This window comes from Phalangium opilio, unplaced genomic scaffold (assembly GCF_054372755.1).
Source record: "Phalangium opilio isolate 3A_F unplaced genomic scaffold, DU_Popi_V2 ptg000103l_1, whole genome shotgun sequence".
Taxonomy (NCBI): Eukaryota; Metazoa; Arthropoda; class Arachnida; order Opiliones; family Phalangiidae; genus Phalangium; species Phalangium opilio.
In genome coordinates, this window is record NW_028324205.1 from 1,611,731 (window position 1) to 1,638,268 (window position 26,538).

The following is a 26,538-nucleotide window of genomic DNA, read 5'->3' on the forward strand; positions in this document are numbered from 1 at the left end:
CTGTATAGTTCACAAACGTCTTTAAGCTCATCTTCACTATTTTCAATATCCTCTAAAAGGATCGATGTGAGTGCAAGTTCGGTGAGGTAGTGTGCTCGAAGGGCCCGAGCATAAGCGTGTCCTGTAAGCATACGTTCCACGGAGGACTTGGAATAAATTATGGACCATGGTTCTAGTAAGCCACTACCGGCCATGATGTTTCCTACAGCTCCCATGAAAGACATCAGCAAATGAAATCCTCCCAGTCGTGGAATAATCACGGAGAGTGGGATCTCTTTTACCGCTGCCGTTATCGATCTCTACTGATTTCATGTATAATGGCTGATCGAATGTGACGAGACAACACGTTTGACCACGACTTCGCGCTTCTTTAGCAGCAAACATTAGAGCAGTGTAAATGGTCGTTGGATTGCTAGGATCCATCGTAATGAATGGTACAGGAATGACCTTCGATATCTGGTAAGGTGTTTCATTTGTTGAAAACGACTTTTGCATATATCCATTCCAGCCTGGAGTGTTATTTTCTTCCTGCGTGGATCCGATAGCCCATAAAATATCAAGTAGAGTTTTAGAAGTAACAAATTCTGCACTTGGTTCCTCATCAGTGAATTGGGCTTTCGCTACAATATTCGTTAGACCTTTGACTTTCAGGGGCTTGTAGGCTATGGGAGTTATCTTTTCTGCCTCGTTCAACATTATGTCTGTGGTTTCTGTCAGAATTCTTGGTACTGCTGTAGAAACACTGACAGCACTTGAAGGTGTAACACACTTGATCCCGCCCATGCAATGAAATGTACCATGTCCATCGAGTGTACGAAAGTTAAAATCCGCGTTGTCAAATACGAATTGCAAGTAGACATTTTCGTCAACTATTGTGGAACCAGGGTTTCGTACCACTGCCCTTTCAAATTGAAGAACCTCTTTGTAGGATGAGCACAATCCAAGATTTGATAAAATATCTATGACATGTCTAGATCCATAATTGCTGTGAAGGTGAACCCCCAGACCAATTTGTACAGAAGAAACAAAGGACCGAGGACGAACCGCGCATATAATTGCGTGCTCCAGGGCGATAGACTTTTTTTCAGGTGCCTTCGTTAGCTCTTCTATAAATAGGCGAAGGGAATTTAGAATTAGTTCTGGATTGCCCCTTCTAAGTTCAATTTCGCTGGGATAGAAAGCAGTGTCGTAAACGTTTAATCTAATGTCTTCACGAATAGTATTAGCGGCAGCTTCAACAATTCTAAGGCGTTCTTCGTGATCATTCTCTTTTCTTTGGCTGTGCCAAGGATCTAGTAAAATGTGGTTGACCTTTTCTATGTATGTTACTATGGTTGGTTTTGGTGGCTGGTCAGTAATATAAATTCAATCTTCAAATGCTTCAGACAGTTTTCTTCTAAAATGTGCCTCGGTGTAACATGACTCTTCGTGGCAATTTTCTTGCAATTTGTCAAAGAGCTCTTTAAGAGTATATTGACATTCGTCATTATTGGAAATATAATCGCAAATTTTAGTAAATGCATTCGCAGCAGCTGAGTATTGAGGCCTAGTGCATGTAGATTCTTTTGATGCCTGACGTGTACTTCTACTAAAATTTCTGTGACAAGCGGAGTGGTAGCGAGCTTCGGCAGCTACCAGGTCTATTGTGTCACCGATTCTCGCGAGAACTTGAGCTCCCCATTCGTCGTTGAGATTCAAGGCAATTAACTGAAACGTGCCAATGATTTCAAGGGTACTCACTTCGCTAATTTTGCTTCTGTATTTTGCTGGTTTCTTGATTTCTCCACTTAGGTCAGCGTTGCCTCCACAAAAAATGCACAGTTTTTTAAAATCGAAAGTGTTGATCGTTGACCCTAGACATGGACCTAAACTTGTTACACATTTTGAAGTTGATGGTAGAGAAGTCAAAGTTTTTGCAATCGAATTAGAACGCGTATATTCTTTTCTGCAATTTTTGTGTAAAGTCACATTTTCCATATTAGCTATCTTCTGGTCGAGTCCATCTTGTCTTTTAACGCTGGCTTCTATGATCGTACTTAAGCCTCGAGTGACGCAAACTGTTTCGCCGATATCCAAGCTTGAGCCACAAATTAGGCAGTCCATTGCAGCTGGGCGGACTAGCCAAGTTAGTAGGTTGGCAAAATCCCCGGGGCCGTTAGCAAATCAAACTTTCGGGGTCGCAAGCCACGGAGAAAGTGACCGGTCGCAAAATATTTCTTAAAAATAGATCTGAGACACTAAAGTGGTGAAACTAGTACATAGCAATAAAACTAGGCATAAACGTTGAATTTGGGGCTTTAAATTTCTTCTCTGGTGCTTAACAAAACCGTTTGTTCCCACGCTATGCAATAGACCCATTATTAAATTCCTCCAGGGAAGCAAACACAGGAAGGGAAGGTTTTTTATCTCGTTCCAAGAGGCAACGCCAGACGGAACCCAAGTTCACTACACGCGGGAGGCTATAGCCAGTGCCTCTAACGGTGCTTCATGGTGCGAGATAAGAAAACAAACTGGCACTATGTGTTCGTTTCACTGGATGTAATTGATGGATTGGTCCACAAAGTCTTTATGTGAGTAATAAAAACGGTTTATAGGCACAATAAATCAATTCAAACTAAAATCCTAATACAAAGAATACAAAGAAACGTCGAACACGCATGCATTGAAGTTTCGATGCCAATTTGCAAATGAAATCTGTAGCTTCATTTAATTTTTTACACGTCAAAATCATTAATAAATTTTATTTGCCTCTGGAAATTTATTTTTAGGAACTTCCGTTTTAAAAATATATATTTTTAAAATTTTTGGACTTTTTTACCTTTTGGCAGCCATTTTAGAAAATGGCGACGACGCAAGCATCCTAGAGGTGGGGACTTTAATATATTTTTGGTTACGTCAAATACTACCTGTGTGCCAAATTTCAGCTTGTACCTAAAATTGTTGGGGTTCGGGCCATTTTTAATTTATCGGTCCTGAGCTACTTACTGTAGGTTATATCCAGAAATTCAATACTTTCTCATTTAGGAAAACACGCAGCTTTTATTTGGATAGTTCCGCGCTAGATATTTACTCACTCTGTATTATTTTAACGTTGGTGTTTAAATTTGAAAATTGCCTTTTCCAGTATGACGGAATTCGTTTCCAAGCACCCAATATTTTCGCGGTTGACCAAAACACACAATGGTCATATCGATATTATTGCGAAAAATTAACTCACGAAAGGTCTCGAAATAATTGAACGCATGAACGGACGAGTCCCTCTTCACCTCACTAGGAAGACCATTCCACGAGTTAATAACCCGTTGCGTGAAAAAGACACGCCGAGGCAGGGACGTACAGCGGAACTTGGCTGGGACCACTCCGGAGACCAGTTTATTATTTAGGACACTAGGGGGGTCACTGGTCCCAAGGACTAGTTTAAAAAATATCCTTATTTCTAAGTCTGGTAGCACACTATAGGTTCTTTTTTGGAGCACAGCCCACTCGATCCACGACGCAAGCTGCACGCGCATCTTCTTTAGTAGTTCGTGCTGTTTTCAATGGGTATTTTATACGGTGTGATTTTATTTACGTCGTAGACTCGTAATTATTAACAAACTGAAGTCTTCCTAAAACGGTATCAGTAAGTCAGAAGTCTCCTCGTAAAATAGAAATTCAGAAACATGCCTTCACGACATGTGCGAAGGCACAGGGTTCTGAATTTAGATTCATTCCTTGCCCAGTGTCAAAATACTATTCGTGATGTAGTAAGACTTCTAGAGTCAGACAGTGTCTCTTCAAATGTACTTGACTCTTGCGAAACAAGATTAACTCTTACTATCATGAACTTTGCAAGAACCCGTGAAGCCTTAGCTGATGAAATATTTTCATCTGTTTTGGATTCCTTGGTTGAATTAAGACGAGTTGTAGCTAATTTGGGAGCAACTAACCAAGAAGCTGAGCTCAATTTGGTGGTTCAAAGGGTCAGCTCTGGAGTAGGCGGACCACCGAGATATGATATTAAAAAAACCAATTAATGTTTCTTCTTCAATATAAATTTTCGGTTCCCAAAATTGCTACAATGCTACACGTATCTAAATCCACTATAAATCGAAGGATGGCGTAAGTTAATATTTATGAGATTTTACTTTTTAAAAGACCTTTCTTGAAAATTTGACGTCAAACCCAAAGAATTAAATTAGGCCTTGGTATAATAATAGAAAGCTTTATTTAATCCGAGATTAGACAATGAAAATAATTTTAAGACCTTTTTTTAAACGCGAGCAACTATATTTGAGTAAATGTATATACCTTTATATTTTTCAGTTATTTTGGTCTTTCAGTTCGAGGTTTTTATGTTTCGTTTGATGATAACGAATTAGATGAATTAATAAGACCAATCATCGAAGGAAACAGGCATTTGGGTGTTAAAATGATAATGTCTCAACTTGAATCACAAGGCTATTTTGTTCAGAGGGAGAGAGTTAGGTTGTCTTTACAACGGTAAATATAGATTCAAAGTTTAAAATTTGTTGCTTAACTCTTTTTATGCAAATCTTGATAAATAACGAATTATGTCAGACTCGATCCACTTGGACTAGCTCTTCGATGGAGTGATACAATTCAAAGACGTACCTATAGGGTAGCTGGACCAAACTCACTTCGGCATATTGATGGGAACCATCGACTAATAAGGTTAAATTTTAGATTTATTATATTGCTTTAGAATATATATATATATGAAGATTTTTCGTTAAAATACGGAGTAAAAATTCGAAAATTGAAAATCTGGTGTAGAAGATTTTTATGCATGACCAAGGGTTTTGATTAGGACTACTTTTTTAAATAGGTGGAAATTTGTAATTCATGGTGGGATTGATGGGTTTTCAAGGATGATAGTTTACCTTGGAGTAGAAACTAACAATAAAGCAAGAACAGTTCTTGAGCTTTTCGAAAAAGCTGTACAACGATTTGGTTTACCAAGTAGAGTTAGAGCAGATCAAGGCGGTGAAAACGTGCTTGTTGGAAACTTAATGGTTCAACAACGAGGTGAAAACAGAGGAAGCATAATTTACGGAAAGAGTGTCCACAACCAAAGAATTGAGAGGCTATGGGTCGATCTGTTCGATTCCAGTACAAATCACTATTATAACCTTTTCAAATTTTTGGAACAAGAAAATATTTTGGATGTCAACAATGAAAATCATCTTTACTGCTTACACGTGGCCTTCAAATCAAAAATTCAAACGAGTTTAAACGTGTTTCAAGAACAATGGAACAGACACGCATTGAGGACGGAACATAATTATTCTCCTTATCAGTTATATATTTCGAGAATGTTAACTGGAAATAGTTACTCTTTACATGAAGAACTGGACAATAATGCAGATATTGGTGACTATGGTGTTGATTGGAATGGCCCGCTAACAGAGGAAGATAGTGAGACAACAGTTGAGGTACCTGATGTTGAAAATCCCATACCGGAAAATCTTCTTAATGAATTTAATGAGCATATTTCAAGAAATGGAAATGTGGGGAATGATTATGGAATCAATAGTTTTCTAAGTGCTCTTAGTTTCATGAGAAATCATAATTTGTGAAATTTAAAAAAATTGATAATAATTTGTGAAATTTAAAAAAATTGATAATAATTTGTGAAATTTAAAAAAATTGATAATAATTTGTGAAATTTAAAAAAATTGATAATAATTTGTGAAATTTAAAAAAATTGATAATAATTTGTGAAATTTAAAAAAATTGAACAAATAAAATGCTATTAAAACTGCTTTCAAGAGCGTGGTATGAATTCTTTCAAGGGATAGTGATGTAGGAGAAAATTATTTTTAATCGACGAAGCTATTAAAATATGCACAAAAACACAATTACCCACTGAAACTCTAGCGTTAAATTACGATCAGACTGATTTGAACTCGCTAGGCTTTACTTCTACTTTTTAACAACAAAAAACTTTCCCGCGACCAATCAGCGGCCATTAATGGCAGCAAATTAAATCCCCTAAATCGATCATCCACGTAATTTGTCACGGCACAAAACTTCATTTCACAAATAACTTAATTCTAAATGGAGTTAGGCCTGGCGAGTTAAAATCTCATTTTGGTATTTATTCTTAAATTAACGCGAACGTTTTGGTGAGTAATCCTAATGGTTTTTATGCATACTTTAACCGCATATTCCTTGGAAATTATTTTTTTCCCTACTTCAGTATACCTTTAACGCGCATAAGCGCAATGACTTTTATTATTAAAATTACGTCTGAAATAGTTTTACAAGTTTAACAATAATAATTTGTTAGACCTTCAACCGCGTGGAGTACAATCTTAAAACAAGGTGAAAAGGAAAGTATTTGATTCTACACTTAAAAGTAATCCTAGTTTTCCTACTTCAATCTCAAGCCTGTTCCCAATGTTTTTCTTTTCTCGACGTACACCGTGATTTTTTAATTCAAATCGTGCAATCACTATGACGTCATTAGAAACTGTTGTAATAGGCCTAGGCTTGAAGTCTATTTTTAATCTATTGCTAAAAAACTAATCATTGGGTAATTGGAAAGAACAATCCAGACAATCAAAAATCTCATGGAGAAAGCCTTGAAATCTGGGACGGACCTCGATCACATTCTTCTGGAGTATAGAACCACGCCGAAACATAACTTGCCATCCCCTGCGGAAATACTAATGGGTCGCCGCCTACGCACACAGCTGACCGCCAATGAAACACTATTGCGACCACATTACCAGATATGGGCAACAACCAACACACTGCAGAAGAGGCATCAAGACATGGCACGACAGGCTGGAGAACGTCCAAATAGACCATTGCCTCATCTACGACCAGGCGATTCTGTCAGGTATATGGCAGGTCCAAAACAAAGGATACCAGCAAGGGTTCAACAACGCAACCATAATGACGACTCCTACATAATACGTGCAGAAAATGGGCGCCTATATAGAAGGACAAGAACGCATTTACGCCCTAATATTAGCTCGAAAACAGCCCATGAAAACCCAAGGCCAACAACAAGAACTCGACAACAACCTCTAGACGGAAAAGAAAATTCAGAACCATACATGATGATCAGACTACCGATCCGGAACCAAGTCGACCACGAAATTCCACCAGAACATGACGCAATGAGGGCAGAAGAAAGACCACAGAGAAACCAACTGTCAACACGAACCGGGGAACAAGGCCCACCATCATTCCCAAGTACCCGAGAGACCCAAAGCAACAAATATATTATTGCCAGACTGGAAGGATTCAGCCACCAAATCATTAGGAGCGGCAGGATATCAAAAAAGCCAGATCTCTTCTCTCCGTAAAAAACAAAAACAAAACAAAAGTTGTTGTAATAGGCCTAGGCTTATTACAACAGAAACAAGGTCAAATATTGAAATTCAAAATTATTATTTTACTGGCCAAACAGAGATTACTTTTACAATCAAAATCAAATAAAAAAAATGGCTTTTTTTTCTCCCCTAACATTTTAAATTACAATCGAAATCAAATAAAAAATGGCTTTTATTCTCCCCTAACATTTTAAATTACAATCAAAATCAAATAAAAAATGGCTTTTTTTCTCCCCTAACATTTAAATGACTATCATTTTTAATAAAATTATTTTAAACTAAAGCTTTGTTTATAACATTTGAACAATTATGAACTGTTGGAACTTTAACAGCATAAATTGCATCTTTAAGAATATTAAATATGTTCGGATAAATGAAATTGAAGTTTTTAAGTTTTTTCCCCTCTAACATTTAAATGCGTATCATTTTTAATAATAATATTTAAAACTAAAGCTTTGGTTATAACATTACTTGAACAATTATAAACTGTTGCATCTTTAAGAATATTGATTATGTTCAGATAAATGAAATTGAAGGTTTTAACTCCCCCCCCTAACATTTAAATGCGTATCATTTTTAATCATATTATTTAAAACTAAAGCTTTGGTTATTATAACATTACTTGAACAATTATAAACTGTTGGAGCTTTAACAGCATAAATTGCATCTTTAAGAATATTAATTATGTTTGGATAAATGAAATTGAAGGTTATAACTTTTAAGACTTCCTTTACCACATAAAAATGAGACGTCGTTTCTAAATATAATGAATTTGTTACTAAAAGTGTTTAGTACTTTCCTAAACACAATTCAAATGCATACCATGCCAAAGACAAAATAAAATTTTCTTTCTCTTGGAGAACCGCATCAAATAAGTCGGCAAATTCTTGGAAAGTTGAAAAGTTCTCGGACACAATAATATTTTGAGTACATGTTTTGGCATGAGGAGATCTTCCCAATCCTTCACCACGTTTAAATGACACCGATATTTGTTTTGGCAAAGATGACGTTCCTGTAACGTATTTCAGGAAAGTGGATAAATCCTTGACACTAAGATTTCTTATGTAGTTTTTCAAGAAATACAACGTAGTTTCCTGTTTGTTTGTTAAAGCATCTTCGTCAACATCGGTTTTCAAAGATTCAACCACTTTTTCAGGTGTTGGGCGCGCCATGATATACAGAGACTCAATTTCAGCTAAAGTTAAGCTTCTTAAAAACAATTCCTGGGTTTCAGTCAATCCATTAAAGATTTCACTCATTAAGAACATAGGTTTAAAAATCAGCTCATTTTTCGCAATCTTAATCATGTGGCAGTGAATTTTACTTTTGCATGGTATGCTTTGCAAATCATAATGCTGATAAAACGCTATTAACTCGTTGAATAGGTGATCCGAGAAAGTAGTCGCAGACAATGCTTGCATTGCCAGCTTTCTTTCAGCTGTTGTTAGATACAGCAAGAAATCTTCCATTAAAAGTTCGTCTGATATTTTATCTTTGTTATAGATTTTAGACATTAGCGTTGTACGGCATATTTCAGTTGGCAAAGCTTTCATTAAAGCAATATAGTGGCCAAAAATTAGACCAATTGTTTTAAATTTATCATTATCTTCTTGCCTGGAAAGTGGTAAGAAAGGCACTTTTGCATCTTTAAAACAACTATCCCAAAATAGGGAAAATGCTTCACGCGTTACGCCTCCAAGATCTATTCCTTCTTCTCCCAGGAAAGTGACGAATAAAGTTTTTTGAGTTAGTAAACTGTTGTTTTCATATAACTGCATCATTTCATTGTAAATGGATTCTCTCTTAAAGTACAAGTGTTCTGAATATAAAATTCCTGTCTGATTAAGCGATCCATTGAAGTTGTCTACAAAAGCAAGGATTAAAATATTTAACCTTTACTAACAATAATAAACTTATGTTAAAGTGTGCATTCATAGGTGAGTTTCGTGTTCAATTTTCATAATTATTTTGTACCTGGTGGAACTAAAACACACTTATGGATATACCATAAACCTGTGCTGTGAGAGCCTCGCTTAGACCAAAAATTAACATTAAAAACCCTTTTTTTACTATGAGAATTTTTGGACCAAACCAAAACACTTGCCACCTATAGCTCTGCCAGGGATAAAATACCATCCAGGTGTGAAAAAGGCAAACTGATATACCAGTTCCACTTATTATGAAACGAGAGACACATGGATACAATCAGAAGTCCATAACCCCATTCTAAGTACCTAGTTGTAACCGAGGAGGGATAATAAGATGAAGTTGCGAAGTGAAGAGGCGGGTGGGTTCCTCTCTCTAGAATCTCTCTTGCAAGGACGTTCACTTGGCTATTGTACCTTGCTCGTACATTTCTGAGCTCGCATGTGTCAAATTTAAAAAACAGCCTTGAATTCTCTAAGTTTCTTGTTGCAACTCTTTATTATTCGCCGTCTTTCGCTCGGAAAAAGTGTGGTGCTAGCGTGGCGGCATGTGACTGCATTAAGCCTTAAGGCTGATTAGGGAAAAGCTTCGCTTTGGCACTCCGGGGGTCATGGAATTCCGACACTATAGTCCCAAATCTATCATCCCTTTATTTCAAAGTTGTATAAGGAACATTGAAAACCCAAAGAATATTTAAAGGGACTTGCCAGAGCTTATGGGGATGAGGAGGGGGGGATCAAAATGTTAAGCACAGTGGCGCCACCAGGATTTTTTTAAGTTAGCTAAACATTTTTAGGCCCCCTAATCTTGCCCTCGCCCATGGTTTCAGTGGCTAATCAAAGGGAAAATTTATGCCCTAATGGGGTTAAAACGATTCTAAGTTAAATATAGGAAAAGTGGCCACCCCGTATTATACACCCTTCTACTTTCTTTCAACAGTAGTAAAGTATATAACAAAAATCAAACCATTTGACGAATCAGAGAGTGGCCTTTCAGGAACAATATAGAGGCAAGATCTTTTCAGAGTATTGTTCTTTTTAATTGCATATGGCGTGTTATCGCTATCAGAAAGCTTGATAAGATTTCGTTTTATATCAGACTTGCTAAGGTGAAATGGTACTCCTGAGAGGGCTGGATACAACGCCGATAATTGATTTTTGAATTGCTCTTCTGTTGAGTTAAGAGGAAATGAAACTTTGGACCTTCCATGATCACCAACTAGAGCTCGGCATTTTCGATCAATTATCCACTTTATTTTATCTTTATCCATACCCGAAAATTATCCACAGAACTTACATGTTAAATCGTATTATAATCCACAAATTTGTTTATAAATAATCGGTTATCCACCAATTTGTGGATAATTGATCGAAAATGCCGAGCTCTATCACCAACTTTCTTGAAAGGACCTTTCAAGTTCAATTTTCAGAATTAGAAGTTGGTTTTTAACAATTTAAAGAGAGAATTAAATGGAAAATAGAAGCGATTTTTTATCGATTCTTCTACTAATTATAAGACCAACCTGCATAGAGAACTTTCCAAGAAATACAGTCTCGAAATGATTTTAAAATTACAATTGGTTTGAAATTTCATCGTGTCAGATGTATTTTATCGCAAGATCCGATAACATTTACGCGCAATGCGACAATCGTGGCGCGAGAAATGAATCATGACACGAGAATTCTGTTAACAAAAAGGCGTGGAGTTACGCGATTGGTTGGAGGTGCTTATTTCAAATTATCCACGAAATTTCAAAATAATTTGATTTTAAAATCATTCGGAGGTATTTACTGTATGTTTCACATTGGACTTATAATTAGTAGAAGAATCGACAAAAAAATCGCAGGATTTTCCTTTTCACCCTTCCTTTAAAAAGGGTATTCTAATTAAGCCTCTTTTTTTAAATTGTAACATTTTCAGCAAGCACTCAAACTATCGGTCAAATATGACTGCCAACTCCACTTCCAAAATTAATGGAAAATTTACGTGCTTTTTTCAAACCCTGCTGATACATTTTCACCTTCGGTCCCATTTTAGGGATTTTAATAATATAGGGAGCTAACATTAGCGAGCTTGGAACATCACACTTTTCAATTTAGTATCATTCTATTTAATTTTGGTGGCATTCAATGACTGGAAGTGAAAAAGTATTCCACTCACAAATATTACACTTAGTTAGGGCTGTATGACTTCAGACATATCCACTACCTTTTCTAATTGTTCGCTCCCCATAGTTCTTAAAGCAAAGGGCGGCCCGCCTTCGGAACCAAAAATCGTCACTAGATGGGGCTAGGATCGGAGATAATTTATTCAGTCTCAACTAGTGCATTAGGCACCATTGGTCAGTTTTTTCCAAGCACCAAACACCACGGCTTAAATAAAGTAACCAATTTTTAGCATTGAAATGATGTTAAGATGTTAGTCTCGTATCGCTGCATTGTTCGCCTCTCAATGTAACGGTCGCAATTTAAACTCGCGAGTCCCACCGGTTATAGCTCGCGACGTCGCGTTACCTTCGTGACAGCTTACTTTGTCTAAGTTACTTGTGTATGTTTGGGAAATTCTAAATTTTCTCAAATGATATTTTAAAATTCTCGAAATACCACAGTATTATTGGTTTGTGGTTATGCCTCCTAAAAGTGAGTACCGAATTTAATTTATAGTATTTTTGAGTATTAGTTTTAAAAGCAAGTCTTACGATTACCATTAGGTACAAAAAATAAGATAAGCCTTGGTGATGCTTTCGAAACATTTAGGGAAGAGCGGTTAAAGCTCAAAGTTACCAATGAACAATTCGCGACTTTGTTGTTGAAAAAATGGACGACTGGCTCAATCACGAGCAATGTTGTACCACAAAATAGTACTACTAGTATTGGTATTCAAACAGATATATTTGTAAAGGTGGGTTCTTCCTCTATCGGAACAAATACTGAATTTAGCTGTTTAAACCCAAAAACGTATCAGCGTACAAAAAAACCGACTAGTAAGTTTACACTATAAATCAAGAGTTAAATTATGGTATTGAGCTTTTTCTTTTTACTTTAATAGAATTACCAACCCATTTGGAATATGGACTTGCACTAGAGTCCGATCTTGAGTCCAATGGTGAAACTCCTGAGAAATTTAAAGAAATGTTTTCTACGCCATGCAAAAAAGTCAAATTAGACTTGGCAAATTTCGAACTTTCTCCCATGTAAGCTAAATACCATATTTGTATTACAGTACGTCATTATCTGTTTTTGTTTTTTAACTCTTTAATTACTATAGAGTTAATGACATTGAGAACGATAGTGAGATTGATAAAAGTCGATTAGCTACGGTGGAGGAACATGAAATGGCTTTGGGATTAGAAAACATTGGGTTAACTATTTTTTTAAATATATATGATAATTTTCTGTTTAAGGCGAGGCTTCATAGATTTACAGATTTTCAAGCGACCGTAACTCGGTTTCTACACATAGTAGCCTATTCTTATTATGTTTTTCGTAATTTAGATTGACTTTGCTAGGGCATCATATAGTCTAAACCTTGATAGCTATTTTTTTAGTTTTAAGCATGATGCCAGAAGCAAAAGTATGCTTCGGACAAACATTGGTCATTGCCAACAGATTTTCTCTGAGAGTTGGACTCTTTTGTAATGTACTTTAAAAGCTTAAAAGTAGGGTATCATCATGTAGAAATTTAATCGCAATAATGGTTCATTTGTTATTGACGTTGCTAAATGACTGTAAAACAATCAGCCCAAACGTTTCAATTTACATTTTATATATTTTTAATACACCTAGCCATCAAAGAACAGACCGTCCTACGCCCAAGGAAAAAAGTAATCACTCTAAGTGAAATCATCTTTGAGATATAGATAGTTTGCACACATGGATAATTCATACCATTTACAACCGGAGGCTGGGATACCTTATTGTCCTCGAGGTATCCCAGCCTCCGGTTGTAAATGGTATGAATTATCCATGTGTGCAAACTATCTATATCTCAAAGATGATTTCACTTAGAGTGATTACTTTTTTCCTTGGGCGTAGGACGGTCTGTTCTTTGATGGCTAGGTGTATTAAAAATATATAAAATTTAAATTGAAACGTTTGGGCTGATTGTTTTACAGTCATTTAGCAACGTCAATAACAAATGAACCATTATTGCGATTAAAATTGCACACGATGATTTCCTAGTTATAACATAAGTATATTAAAAAAGAGGCCGTTCCTCGGAGTAAATCAGTTAACGAATGTTTTCTCAAGGATCTTTTCACTTCTGGCATCATGTTTCAAATTAAAAATAAACTAAAATAAAATAGATATCGCCTTTTAGATGCTAGGAAAGCCATCTTAAAAAACAAGACCAGATGAAAATACGATTTCTAGAATACCAGTTATGGACGCTTGAAAATTCTTTGATCTTTCAGGCTTACTTCCATTCAAATTATTTGAATTTTTTAACTATAATCTGTGTCAGGGAGGAAGATGCAGATCCCTTGAATTTTTCTAATGCATTTACTGATGGTGGAGAAGAAAATGATGAAGAAAAAGTGATTTCTTAAATCCTTCTATTGATTTAATAACGGTAACTTAATAATTGGTCATTTTTAAAGATGCCATCTGAATTCGGGGACTTCCCTGACCATAATGATTATGACTCGCTTTTAGTTGAACAATGTGCAAAGGTATACGCTTATTGTTGAAGCGTTTTTGTTGAGAATTATATAGTTTTTTTACATGAATGATAGTTTAGTTTACTCCTTTCAGGCAGAGGTAATTCCAGAAACGAGAGAAAGTGTGGTCGGCAGTCAAATGGCTTTAGTTCACGTACCCACATTATTGGCATTAGTAAAAAAAGCTTACAATTCTCATTGTTACATTTGTGGAAGTTCTATAAACTATACAACACAATACATGGGAACTGCTATGAAGGTGACATGGTGCTGTAGTGAGACAGATAATTCTGCGAGGCATAGCAAGGTACAAATATTGTCACTATAATAATAGTTTTTTACTACATTTTTTACCTTATTATTTATTTAGGGTAATTGGGCAACGCAGCCAGTTATTGATGGACTATATTCTGGAAACTTAATTATCGCTGCTAGCATTCCATTTTCCGGGAATATGTATGGAAAAATAGGGATGTTCATGAGAACTGCTGGAATCCTCTTTTTCAAAAAGGACACCTACAACAAGTAAGACTTTTTATTGGTTTTACAGGGTTCTTACGGAATCTGTTTAAGTCGGGGATATGGAAAATAAGTGAAAAGTCAGGGATTTAAATCTTTTTAAAAAATGCAACAGTGTCAGTGATTTCGTTTTGTACATCAAAACATGATTGCTTCGAGCAATGCTAAATATGAGCTAAGTGTATTTATGAAGTGGGCTCTGGTTAAAAAAATCGAAAAACCACTTTAATTTCACTATAAAAAAATTTTAGTATCTATGCGTGATGACTAGTTTCACCTTACTTCGAAGGCATCCTCAGGTGTGGTTAACAGTCTTTTCGCCCGTATCAATTTTTGATTCCGTTACTTCCCGCCTGTCGATTGTAAACTCGTCCTTTTTTTGGTTTTTGTAACAAAGTTCACCGACATAACTGGCTATTCAAGTAATTTTTTTGGGTTTCTGTTTTTTTAATTATTTGTAGGTATTCTCTTAAATTTAGCTTAAAGTAATTATCTACTGTGGCGATGGATTTAGCGTTTGCAAACAGAACAGAGTGGTCATTTCCCATGCTTATATGTTCGGCTAGTGCTGATGAATAATGTCGTTTTTTATGTTCATTGAACCGGAAACGGAAATTGCGTTTGGATTGTCCAATGTATGATTTGCCACATGAACACGGAATTCATACATCGGACAGTCCAAACGCAATTTCCGTTTCCAGTTCAATAAACATAAAAACGACATTAAAAATAACAAGTCCTATTCATCATCGCTAGGAGAATATATAAGCATGGAAAATGACCACTCTGTTCTGTTTGCAAACGCTAAAACCATCGCCACAGTAGATAATTACTTTAAGCTAAATTTAAGAGAATACGTACAAATAATTAAAAAACAGAAACCCAAAAAAATGACTTGAATAGTCAGTTATGTCGGTGAACTTTGTTACAAAAACCAAAAAACGGACGAGTTTACAATCGACAGGCGGGAATTAACGGAATCAAAAATTGATACGGGCGAAAAGACTGTTAACCAAACCAGAGGATGCCTTCGAAATAAGGTGAAACTAGTCATCACGCGTTGATACTAAAATTTTTAATTGTGTAATTAAAGTGGTTTTTAGATTTTTTAACTATTACCTTATACACAAGTGTCATTCTACACTTATTTATCTGGTAAGCATTGGGATATTGGCAAAAGTTGGTCAGGGATAAGCTGGAGAAGTCCGGGATTTTAAATATAAAAACTACGTACTATCCCTGTTTTAATGTAAAGCACAATGAATAGTCCTATGCGAATACTCTGATTAAGGCAGAATAAAAGCGTAAACAGGAAGGGATAAATGGGCCAAATTTCTAGCTATCTCTCCAATCCACCAGTAGGTCCTGATTTCATATCCCCCCTGTGTAATTCATCATTGGTTCTCACAAACCCGTACCAGCGCGTCGTGAATGGCGACAAGAAGTGAGAGAAAAAAGTCCTTTTACATTTCCCTCCTGTACTTTGAAAGGGGGAGCAAGATTTTCACGCGCGTCGACCTAGAATTTTTAGCTTTTCCTTCAGGTCAAAAACTTTTGCTGAAATACTGTACCAACAATGGAAAGTCTATTATAAACCTCTAAGATGAATGGAAACCTCTAAGATGAATGGTCCATTCTCAGGAGATGTAAATATTAGCCATACATAATTTCCAACCACTCGGGCAAAAATAAACGGCCCTCTGTAGAAACGTTCAATTTTATTTATATACCCATATTTGTCGCAGTGACAATCTCCCCAAAAATTATTCGACAAAGTTTAGAAACAGTATTTATTGTGGGAAAAAAATGGTGATATATGTTAGTCTGGGTAATAGCCTCTTCGGAAACCTTTGTATTCCCCGTTCTCACTGGGAAATCGAGCACGAATTCTTAGCACAGCGCAAGCTGGCAAAACAAGTCTATTTCCCACGCCTAAGCGACCGTACAACCAAAGGCAAAGATTTGAGTACGCAGCAAATCTAAGTCTGTTGTTAGCAATGTCCAACATATCTCTCTCTAGTAGTAGTTCATTTCTCATCCTCATGTTCAAGACTAAAACAAACGGCTCTAGGCAAAGCATCCTAAATTCAGGAGTGGTGGTAATGCACATGGGATCCCGGCAGCACTTATTTTCTATCACCGTGGGCATTTCCCGGCATTGCCCACAAATGCATTTTTTAGGACGAGTGTGGCTAAATTTTTGCGTTGGTGACGGTACATCTGATGTTTCAGAAATTTCTGGAACTACATCTAATGGTTCCATGATTTCTGATTCTAAATCCAAATTATCAATTTTTTCATAATTAGGATTGTCCCGCTTCCATTCTTTCCACTCCTCCTCTTGAGCTTCTATTTCCGGTTCAGTTGGGCCATCGATTTCGCCTAAAACTTTGGGTTAGAAACAATGAAATAAAATTTTACAAATGCATTAGGAAGCCTCGTTGCAAACATTACGTCCATATATACCTTCTTTCGCCAATGTATCAAATTCGGGAAGTATTTTGCTGACTTTAGTCAATAGCGCCTCTTTAGCATCTAAAGGCATTCGATCAATAAGCGCCTAGAATTAACATTATCAAGAAATAAGAACCATGAGTATTTGCTTGTTCCCAAAAGAAAAATAAATAATGATTTTTTTGATTACCTGCAAACGCGCGTGATGACTCTCTAAGCTAGTTGTTAAATTTTCCATATATTTCGGATCAATGGCGCTCATTGCTTCCTTTAAAACTTTGTTCCCTGTCTTTCCTCTTTTTGTAGTCGTTTTCCTAACAGCTTTCTTTTTGGGCTGCTCTGTTGGTAATTCCAGCTTCTTCTGTAACAATTCAGAATTAACACAATTTTTAACTTCACTATAGGCCTAGTCTCTCTTACCTTTTCAATTTCTTCGTCTGATTCGTGAAATGATGCGTGTGGTATGAAATCTTCATCCTCAGTATCACTCTTCTGAACTATTTCGTCATCATCATTACCCAAAGAATCTTCATTAAGTATTTCCTCCTCTTCGACTAGAGGTTCATATACTTTTGTTGATTTGATCTTCTTAGTGTAGCTTACTGACTTCTCTTTGTTCACACAAACTAACTGTTTTTTACCGACTTCCCCGCATGTGCATGTTTCAGTGCAGGGTTTATCGAGACTTTTGCAGGGACACACGTTTCTTCCTTTTATTCGACTGCAATTATGCTTACACGAGCAACTTACAGCCCAGGCCTCTGTTGACCCCCTTTCTAACGGAATATTGTCTCCAAATCGCACCAATTCCATAATTTTTTATGGTTTTCTCGGTAATAAATATAGGATAAATGTTGAGAACGTTTTCCTTGCTAAATTCTAAGCGCCACTAATTCGCCAATACGCGAAACAAAAGAGAACATTTACTGCCCCCTAGGTACAGTCTTTAGCTCACTCGATCGCGCTAACGACGCTATAGAGAGCTACTGAGAGGGGAGGAGGTCAAATATTGGCTGACGACTTCCAATATGGTCGCAAAAATAATATTTCTTATGGTTCTTTTCTTTTTCTTTTTAATTATATTTCTATTTTGGTAAAATCCTATGTTCTCGTGATACAAATAACATCGAGAGTTTAGTTCCAACGTATTTATCATATAAATAAAGTCTTGGAAATATTTTTAATAACTATTTACTTCCAATTTCGTTTGCACCAGTGTATCTGAATGAAATTCGAGTGTTATCACTGAATCTATCATTATTTTGGATATATTTCGATACGTTGAAACAGACCTCCCATTAAATTTTCATGTAATTTAAATAAATAGAACAGAGGATATTGCCCAAAAAACCTCACGGCCTTCCATAATTTTAGCCTCATTTGAATTTCCCGCTTTTATAAAGCGAGCAGATTGTGTGATCGATTGGGCTATGCAACAGCGGAATGGTTAGAGTGGGAATATCTTTTCTTCTTTGCTGTGAGTCATCCGAAGGGGAGAATCAGTGTTATAAAGGGGAAATGAAAAAACGAGGCAGATCCCGCTCGACTAGACTCTAGAGGGCTTCTCCCACACGTGACGGGTCCCAACCACCCCCAGACGCGCGCTCTGCCCAAGGTTCTTATAGAAAACTTCGTACTCTATAGTCTCTATAAGTGAATGCATGCGCGACATAGACTGTAGGCTGGCTGTCTATACGGGAGGGGGGTTAGTGGTAAATGGGGAAAGACAGTATCGTGGCTGCGTTCAAGAGAGAAAAACTCAGCCTAGTTTTTTTTTTGGAATTTTATCTTGGGAAAGTCAACGAAGTAAATGGGCGGGAGGGAGGCGCGTTGGATTTGAATGCCGACTGAAGTTTTTGCGCGAGCTAAGTAAACGTTACTTTCTTGCGTAGTTATAAATCTAGACACATTATAGATGTTTCAGGCCATGATTATGAAAGAATTATTAGTGGTAAAAATAATCTAAGTGACTTTCAGAAGAGTTTTGAGGTGGAATTCATAAACGTCGGACGCAACGCAATTTAGTACAGGCAAAAGCAGGGCGTCGTGCGCAAAAGGCGGAAGTTTGCGCACGACGCCCTGCCTTTGCCTGTACTAAACTGCGTTGCGTCCGACGTTTATGAATTCCACCTTTAGTCCAATAACTTTTGAAATAAATTAATTGTTACTGAATGAGGTTTGGCCTTGGTTCTTTGGGAGCTCCTTGAAAACTCAAGTGGATCTACGTATATAATTTGGCAAAAGTGGCAATTATTAGTTTTAGACCTATATGCAATCATACACAATAGATTATCCGAGGGGTCCGACATTCCCAAAAAAGCGTACTGGATTTCGCGATTTCGCCAAAGATTTCGTGATTTCATCTTTGATTTCGTGATTTCATCTTTGATTTCGTGATTTCATCTTTGATTTCGTGATTTCATCTTTGATTTCGTGATTTCATCTTTGATTTCGTGATTTCATCTTTGATTTCGTGATTTCATCTTTGATTTCGTGATTTCATCTTTGATTTCGTGATTTCATCAAAGATTTCGTAATTTCATCAAAGATTTTGCGAGAAGCGTACGCGATTTGGTGCAAATGTTGAACCCCTCGAAATTATCACTCTAATAAAACTGCTGCATGGGAAATGACAATGGAAACGATGTTAATTTACCATGCATTCTGACATACATATTTTTGGGATGTACCTATGTCACTAGAAAATCCACAATATGGTTTCCTACTTATAGCTATACAAACATATATCTTATCTTTTAGCTACCAAGATCATTTTATAAGTCCTGCAGTGGATGAGTTTTGGATTGAGACCCAGAAGGAAACATTTGAGGAACTAGCCAATAAGAACCTTATTGTGGCTGGAGACGGCAGAAATGATTCCCCGGGACATTCTTCTATGTATCTCAGTTATACAATGGCTGACACGGAAACACATAAAATACTGTCAGTTAAAACTCGGGATGTAAGGCATGCAGATGGGAAGAGTGTCAACATGGAAATTATGGGTTTCGAACTAGCAGCTGCGGAAGTTCATGAATTAGGCCAAAAATCAAACACGAAGGTGGTGGAGATAGTAACTGACGCGCATTGCCAAATAAAAAAATTATTAGGTATTTATTTTTGGAATTTAGTTTTCTTTGGCTTTTTTAGTTAACTATTACTATTATTTGTGGCTGTCCTTATTGCAACATATCTGTAACATCCATGAATGGAATTTGCCACTGGGTTTTGGTGCCCCCACTTGTTGTATGCATGAGGATCTAACACCTGAACAAATTGAACAGCACCAATGGTTAGAATCCAAATGTGAACAATTTAAAGAAATTAGGACCATTGTGACACAGAAATATGTTCTAAATAACTTAAGTTATTACGCAAATTTTAGGTAAGATTTTGTGGGAAAAAACCTTTCTGTTACATATCATTGTATGTAAAATTTCATATACTGTTGTAGGCACAATGGATTTCTGGAAACGTATCATAGTATGATACTAAAATACGCAAGTAAACGTTTTGCTTTCAGGTAAGGGTAACATAATTTAATTAGATGTAATTGTGAAATATAATTATATATCAATATTAGCTATAAAATATATGACATGAGAGTGAAGTTAGCAGCAATTGATCACAATCACCATACTGGCCGTGCTGAAGCCAGGTCAAAAGATGGATCACAGCAGTAAGCATTTTTCGAGGAGATAGTCGCGTGGATTGTGTGTGCTTTGATTTCGCGTCATGTATAAACATGAACCGGTTCATAAACCAACTGGAATGGTCAGGGAAAAATATTTTGAAGGGAAATTGAAAGTCTGGATAACAGTATCAGGGTGACCAGAAAATGTGTTGCCTGGTATTTTATCAGAGCCCCAAAATTCGCGTAGCTCGCTCCGGAACTTACATAAAATTAAATTCCAACAAAATAGTTTACTTAAATTTATAACAATAACTACTCTTTCAAAAGTGATGCGAGTACAGTTAAAATTATAGTTCTATTGTGAATATGTTATCTCTCTTGATTTACAGGTTTTCTAAATGCTACAGTAAACGTAGTAAAGCATGGTTTACTGTTAAAGTTTACGAAGCCAAGTCTTACTCATATATGGACAGGCTTTTGTTAAAAGTATTTGAAAAACGCCATATTTTCAGTGTGAGTAAATATAATTAGTGTGCCCAGAATTAGTACAGAAGAGATGCAAATTGACCTCAAACATTGCAAGAGAACGAGGGGTTAGTCTTTTGAATAATCGGGTGTACAAAACCGCAGAAATTGATTACTTGATTTCTAGAATACTTAGAAAATCATCAGTAATCAAAATCATTCTTGTGAGTAATTAAAGGTAATGAGAAATCTCCTATAATCACTGAAAATTACGTGAAATCTTGAGAAAATCAGAAATAATCACATGATTTTCTAGTATTCAATGTAATCACCTCGGTAATTGCTCCTTTCGTGAAATAATCACACATAATCAATCGAGGAATTCGAAAATCCAAAATAAAAATTATAATCAATGAAATAGAAATAATCACCAAAAACCACCGGAATAATGGATTTAAACAGGAATCACGAGTAATCCGCGGCAATAAACGTAATCAGAGAAATCAAGGAATTCGTTCGAATTTTGGTGAATGACTAGCCCCTCGCAAGAGAATTGCTTTTTTTCTTTCCCAATGAAAACAAGCTGGTCCAGCAACCAGGACATTTTTGCACACCCAATCAATTTATAGGACATTGGTCCAGTGAGGCAGTGACCCCTATAAGTGTCTCAAAGTTATCTTATTTCCGTCCCTGCTTAAAATAAAACCGACGAAATAAATCACAGCTATAAAAGGTTGAATTGGGGCGGAAATAAGTCAAATACTTTGAGCCTCCTGGAAATTCGCGAGAGCGCAAATAAGCAGAACACTTGAAATGTATCCAGGGACACTATTCTCTAAAAATTTCAATGATTAAATACCCAAATCCAAATGTAAACATTAGGGTTGGTTCCATAAGGAGAGAGAGCTTAAAACCCTATTCTCTAACCCAAATCCAAATGAACATTTGAATCTCCCGCACGTACATAATTTACGATACCCCTGATAACGCGCGCGGTCTCTAGAGCCGCACCAATACGAGGTTACTAACCCGCACCCCGCGAGAGCGCTCGGCATTCGAGGGATCAGGCAACTAGCGTAATACGCTTCCCATCGTACACGCTCAGATAGACTTTATTACGGAGCGGCTTTCCCCACGACAACTAGAAACGCACGACGCCATTCGAGGGATCAGGCACTGGCGTATTCCCCCGGTATTACCTTTTTGGTGGTTTTATTGCCGTAAATTCGGGAGATATGCCTTTAATCCGTTCTAATATTGAAATAAAACTGTAAAAAGTAATCCCGAGTGTATTTCCGCGTTAAAGGCGTAATACGCTTCCCATCTTACACCCACAAAAAGACTTTATTACAGAGTGGCTTCTCCCTCGTCAATTGTCCCGTATAGAGACTAACATTTTTGCATCCGCCAGATGGCGTGTGCAAAAATAAAAATGTACTGATTTGGGATATATTTTTCTCTCTGTGAAACGCGCTTTCTTCCCCCTCGTCCTCAATCTCGACTGTAGTAAATGCACTCTTTCATATAAAAATATTACAGGGTACTGCGTTTTACTTAATTTTTTGGTATTATTTACAGGGTAATATGAAAAAAAGGGGGCTCATTGAACTTGATGACCCGAAACTTATACACAAAAACAGGGGTATGGTAGATTGCCCACCAAAGTCAACATTGATTGAAATGCATCAAAGCCGTTTCGCCGCAATTAACACGGCAACTAAAAATTAAAATTAATGTAATATAATATTAAATAGGGGGGTTGATAACATTAAGGTTTAAAATTAGATTAAAATGTTTCCTTGGGGTTGACAATAAATTAAAAACTATTCTCGGAAATTTGGTCTTTATTTCTTTGCTTCAAAGTTTTGCGCCTACAAGTATGTATTAAAAATTTAAATAGAAAATTAGAAAACAACAAATACCCCATATAAACCCGATTGTTCATTGAAACTAAGCTTCATTTTAATGCTTTACAAAGTATCTTTGTTTGAGAGTTTCTCCGAGCAAAATGCCAATTGTAAAATGGCTCGAGTTAACCAAATCTAAAAACAAAAAGGCTCCCTCTGTGAAAATTCAGTAGCCATTTAGGGCAAGAGCCTCCTGTTATTTCACTGTTTACTAAGTAGTTTGGAAGTCCAATCATTTTAATGAAAAGCTATTAAAAAATGCCAGGAAATCCAAAGTTGAGAAATTATAAGCGAGATACTTGAAAATTATGGGTCTCTGAACTGTACAAAAACGCAAACTTCGCAAAGTAGCTCACCGCAACACCAAATTTTTCGGTAGGGTGAACAAACCTGCAAAAGTCACTTAGCCAATCTCAAAATAGCTCTGTTGTCAAAAGTGCACCACGATGAAAGAACAAGAAATTAGTTTCAGGTCTAATTGTAAACGTCCAACAATTATTACCAAGATTCTTAAATTGTGTTTTGATGGCTCAAGAACATTTTATTTTATGAAGGTTTAGTATTACAAGGTTCGCGAAAAATTCTTAGTAACTTCTATAAGTGGATAGTAAAAGCTCCTTAGCTTTGCCCTACTTTAGAATAATTTAGAACTTACTTCATTATTTGGATTAGATCTCTGAAAGTTCGAAGTAAGTCCTGCCAGTTAAATACTTCACTTACAACGGTATCCCTTATAAAACACGTTTTAGTTGTTTATTTAAGGGCACAAGCCACTATCACGGCTATTCCATTCCTTTTCCAAAAAAAAATCTTTCGTATCATAATAGGGAACTCGTGAAAGAGCATAAAGACACGGAGTGCCGCCATTTTTAAAGATAAGACCCCGTCAGTCCGTCACCCCCCAAAAAAATTCATTCAAAATAAGCCAGTGCTGAACATAAGCCTTTTTTCGAAAAAAAAGGTCTGAATTGAACTCGAACTGTACAGTTCCTCAATTTACCGCTGGGTGGTGTACCAGTACAGATAGTGATTCTAGTGTACTGCGGGAAAGATATCAAAGGGGCAACGATGGGGCCGCCCTTTGCTTTAAGGATTTCACTAGGTGCCCCTTTTGGAGCCTAAATTTAACAGACAAGTGAATGGAGACTAGCTATGTTAATTAGTTAAATACCCCTTTTGTTTAGTCCCCTCAATGGAAACTACACTATTTCTTTATACCAGCCAATTTAAAAAGAGGTGAAAATGTGATAAATTACCTATTCCACGTTTAGCGAGTTCCTTCATCTTCAGGCCAATTAAATTGTTCCTTGGTTTGTCTAAACAAGTTACTGCGACATTTAAGCATTTTGGGGGAGTATTACGTGGCCTCACAATATTAGTGGTACGAGAACGATCAAGCTCATCTCTAAACATGTTGGATATCTGAAGAGCTGATAGTTGCTGAGATTGCGAAGTTAGTTGCTGAGATTGCGAAGTTGTTGAACAATTAGAGGTTGCTTCTGATGAGTTCCCCACATGCTGTCTAGCATTATTCAGAGCATTTAACGCTCTTTCGGCTACAGTACTAACTTCCATCAGAAAGACTACTTCCTTTGTTGTAAAACTCTGGCAGTCTTTAAAGAACAATCCCGTTAGTATTTTTGCCGCCAAAAACAACCTCAGTCCTCACTCGAGGGAGTCGCGAACATTCCAGAACCAAGGGGGGGTGAGCATACATACCTTTGTTTCCAAAAACGTGACCACTGAGTCGTCTGCTATGTCGTCTTGGTTTTGTTTTCTTATAATTTCCCATTCCGAATCTCCTTGGAGAGGAGGCAGGTTTACGGATTCATTTATGCCACTTAATTTTATTACTTGAACTAGTTTTTTATTCAAAAAAAGAGGATCACTGATCTATTACAACTGTTTATTAAATCGAAATGATTATTAAGACTAAAGGTTCTTTTTTGGAGCACAGCCCGCTCGATCACGCGATCCACGACTCAAGCTGCACGCGCATCCATAAATAAGTTGGCAAAGGCTTACAGCTGAACTGACACACAATTGTTAAAATAATAGTTTTTAATTCGGCGATTCTACAACCGAATTTACCTCATTTTCAGTAATTGAATAAGGTTTACCGAGGTCCCGTAAAAGAATTTATTTCGCAATACGCCTCCTGAAATCCGCCATGTCATTATCGCGGTTGGCTAAAAGCAAGACCAGGCGTAGATTTCTACGCGAAGGGCTCTTCCTACGACTGGACCTATGATTATGCACTGTGCAATCTTCGGTTGGTTGTTCGGATTTTTTTTTCTTGGATTTAAAAAGAAGTGTGGTCGGAAACGCTCTGATTTATGAACCGTAGCCCGTGGTTGCGTATAAAATAGGGATCGGTGAATTACCGGTGTTCAGCTCCGAACGACATGATTTTCAACGCGTTAACTCGCCAATCGTCTCACATGCAACACAAAATCAACGCGTTAACTCGCCAATCGTGTCACATGCAAGATGATTTTGACGCGATGATTTCGGATTTTTGTCGCGTTGATTTCGGGTTTTTTGTCGCGTTGAATTTCATTTTTAACGCGACAAACTCGCCAATCGTGTCACATGCTACATGATTTTGACGCGTTGAAAATATTTTGACGCGATGATTTCAGTTTTTTGTCGCGTTGAATTTCATTTTTAACGCGACAAGCTCGCCAATCGTGTCACATGCTACATGATTTTGACGCGTTGAAAATATTTTGACGCGATGATTTCAGTTTTTTGTCGCGTTGATTTCGGGTTTTTTGTCGCGTTGAATTTCATTTTTAACGCGACAAACTCGCCAATCGTGTCACATGCTACATGATTTTGACGCGTTGAAAATATTTTGACGCGATGATTTCGGTTTTTTTGTCGCGTTGATTTCTGTTTTTTGTCGCCTTGAATTTCATTTTTAACGCGACAAACTCGCCAATCGTGTCACATGCTACATGATTTTGACGCGTTGAAAATATTTTGACGCGATGATATCGGTTTTTTGTCGCGTTGAAACACAAGGACTCTTCTGAACCTTTCCAAAATAGGCGTGTTTTAGGCTTTAGGGACTATAATTTTGTTTAATTATAAGATTTTTAGTGTCATGCTTAAGCAATATGTTTAATAATTTATTAAAAAAAATAAAATCTGCCCACTACTCTGAAATCTTGAATCCTTTTTAAATTAATAAAACACATCGAACCACACGTCTTATTAAAATTTCAGGTCAATTGGATCAATAGGACAGAGGATATGGCCAAAAAGCTACCTCCTCCCATAGAACTTAAATGTTACTTTTGCCATCATTCGAACTTCCCGCCGATAATCCAAAAATCTCATTTATTGGCCGATTGAACGGGCTTCTATAGTGCAGTTGACGCCAAGGCTTAGATTATAGAGCTGAACTCACACGATTGTTAACGTTCAATTATAATTGTTAAAATAATAATTTTTAATTCGGCGATTCTTACAACCAAATTTACCTCATTTTCAGTGATTAAATAAAGTAATAAACTTTTCTGAGGTCTCATAATAGAATTTATTTGGCAATACGCCTCCTGAAATCCGCCATGTTAATATCGCTATTCCAAACGATTTGCGATGCCTGGTTGGCTAAAAGCA

The 26,538-nt window shown here is 36.8% G+C and overlaps 3 protein-coding genes and 1 long non-coding RNA gene across 4 annotated transcripts; 2 read left to right on the forward strand and 2 right to left on the reverse strand.

The window, feature by feature from the left end:
* Positions 1–3,758: 3,758 nt before the first annotated feature.
* Positions 3,759–5,586, forward strand: LOC149630122 (uncharacterized). The gene is made up of 4 exons (XM_089851306.1): positions 3,759–4,101; positions 4,306–4,482; positions 4,561–4,674; positions 4,829–5,586. The coding sequence occupies exons 1-4, from the start codon at positions 4,016–4,018 to the stop codon at positions 5,577–5,579; spliced, it is 1,128 nt and encodes a 375-aa protein (XP_089707432.1). The 5' UTR covers positions 3,759–4,015; the 3' UTR covers positions 5,580–5,586.
* A 5,929-nt stretch (positions 5,587–11,515) lies between these two features.
* On the forward strand, positions 11,516–22,806 carry LOC149630123 (uncharacterized). The gene is made up of 14 exons (XM_089851270.1): positions 11,516–11,911; positions 11,983–12,255; positions 12,321–12,465; positions 12,540–12,632; positions 13,737–13,809; positions 13,873–13,944; positions 13,988–14,239; positions 14,303–14,457; positions 19,666–20,015; positions 20,056–20,290; positions 20,360–20,428; positions 20,489–20,584; positions 20,929–21,052; positions 22,583–22,806. The coding sequence occupies exons 1-14, from the start codon at positions 11,899–11,901 to the stop codon at positions 22,730–22,732; spliced, it is 2,100 nt and encodes a 699-aa protein (XP_089707396.1). The 5' UTR covers positions 11,516–11,898; the 3' UTR covers positions 22,733–22,806.
* LOC149630124 (uncharacterized) lies at positions 15,665–17,718 on the reverse strand. Its single transcript, XM_089851271.1, has 4 exons — positions 17,326–17,718; positions 17,096–17,266; positions 16,918–17,011; positions 15,665–16,839 (listed from the first exon to the last, which is right to left on the reverse strand). Exons 1-4 carry the CDS (start codon positions 17,716–17,718, stop codon positions 16,271–16,273), a joined length of 1,227 nt encoding a protein of 408 aa, XP_089707397.1. The 3' UTR covers positions 15,665–16,270.
* A 24-nt stretch (positions 22,807–22,830) lies between the features above and the next one.
* LOC149630125 (uncharacterized) lies at positions 22,831–23,497 on the reverse strand. The gene is made up of 2 exons (XR_016374170.1): positions 23,414–23,497; positions 22,831–23,335 (listed from the first exon to the last, which is right to left on the reverse strand). It is a non-coding gene; the product is annotated as an uncharacterized LOC149630125 (long non-coding RNA).
* Positions 23,498–26,538: the final 3,041 nt, after the last annotated feature.